This window comes from Cynoglossus semilaevis, chromosome 3 (assembly GCF_000523025.1).
Source record: "Cynoglossus semilaevis isolate Cse_v1.0 chromosome 3, Cse_v1.0, whole genome shotgun sequence".
NCBI classification, from domain to species: domain Eukaryota; kingdom Metazoa; phylum Chordata; class Actinopteri; order Pleuronectiformes; family Cynoglossidae; genus Cynoglossus; species Cynoglossus semilaevis.
In genome coordinates this window covers 15,498,893-15,500,005 of record NC_024309.1, presented here as the reverse complement: position 1 = coordinate 15,500,005, position 1,113 = coordinate 15,498,893, and the positions used below count along the sequence as shown (strand labels likewise).

The 1,113-nt window shown below is 50.6% G+C and overlaps 1 protein-coding gene across 1 annotated transcript in view; it reads right to left on the bottom strand.

The window, feature by feature from the left end:
• lmbr1 (limb development membrane protein 1) overlaps positions 1-1,113 on the bottom strand; it is a 17,954-nt gene that overhangs the window by 4,665 nt on the left and 12,176 nt on the right. The window contains exons 11-12 of the mRNA XM_017031430.2: positions 514-590; positions 163-240 (exon numbers count right to left, since the gene is read on the bottom strand). Of these exons, the coding sequence (XP_016886919.1) occupies positions 163-240; positions 514-590 (155 nt within the window). The remainder of the gene's footprint in view (positions 1-162; positions 241-513; positions 591-1,113) is intronic.

Sequence of the window (1,113 nt, the reverse complement as noted above, 5' to 3'; positions counted from 1 at the left end):
CAGCAGTGCTGTGAAATGACTTTCAATGAAGTTTCAGAACAAAAACCAGGTTTGGACCTGATAACCATCTGGTCACTGTGCACCTGAGCATAACTGGAATTTCACTGTCTGTGTGTGTGTCTGTGTGTGTGTGTGTGTGTGTGTGTGATCCAGAAGACTCACTGTGGATCCTTTGGGCATGGCAGTTTCATCCACGAGAAGGTAGAGGATATTCAGCGCCACCATGAGGACAGAGATTGTCTGCAGACAGAGACAGTGTCTTTATGTCTCTACTGGTCAGTCTGTGAACTTTCTGTCTCATAATCCCAATCTGGTTTCATTTCAGATTATTTTTTTATACCCCGTGAATCGATGTTTGGGTCCATCCCTTCACGACCCCCCGATCCCCCCACCCCCCTGATCTGCTAAACCACCACCAGCTGCTGCTCATTCACCACCGTGGTTACCACACCCGGACAGAGGAGGCGCTGCAGTGGTCCCAGACGTCCAGTCAGGGTCAGGGTCAGAACTCACCGTTCCTGCCAGCAGGATCAGCATCACCACTGGATACAACAGGTTCTTCTCCCAGCCTGACGCCTTCTTCCTCCGCTCTGGAAGGAGAGCAGAGAGGAGTGACATCACAGGAGCAGGACACACACACACACACACACACACACACACACACACACACACACACACCTCCATCACTGAAGACTTAATTAATATGTTCATCAAAGACACTACTGAAACCACACACACACACACACACACCCTCAGGCTCTTTTATATGGAGTGTGTGTGTGTACCAAACATAATCTCACTTCTCAATCCCCCCCCCCCCAGGTAATATATATATATATATGTGTGTGTGTGTGTGTTCGTTCTTCCTCTTTAATTAGCCAAACTCATCATGACCTTAATTAGAGTAAACAATATTAAACCAGATCAAACAGATGAAGCTAAATTAATGTGATGATTTATGTGTGTGTGTGTGTGTATCTTCCCTCAGCAGATGAAACACTTCCACTGCCCCCCCCCCCCCCCCCCCCCCGCGCGCCCGGGGGGGGGTGGCGCCGCCGGCGGTACCGGGACGCTTGGACGCCAGAAGCCTGAGCCCGCCCGGGCTAGCCTCCC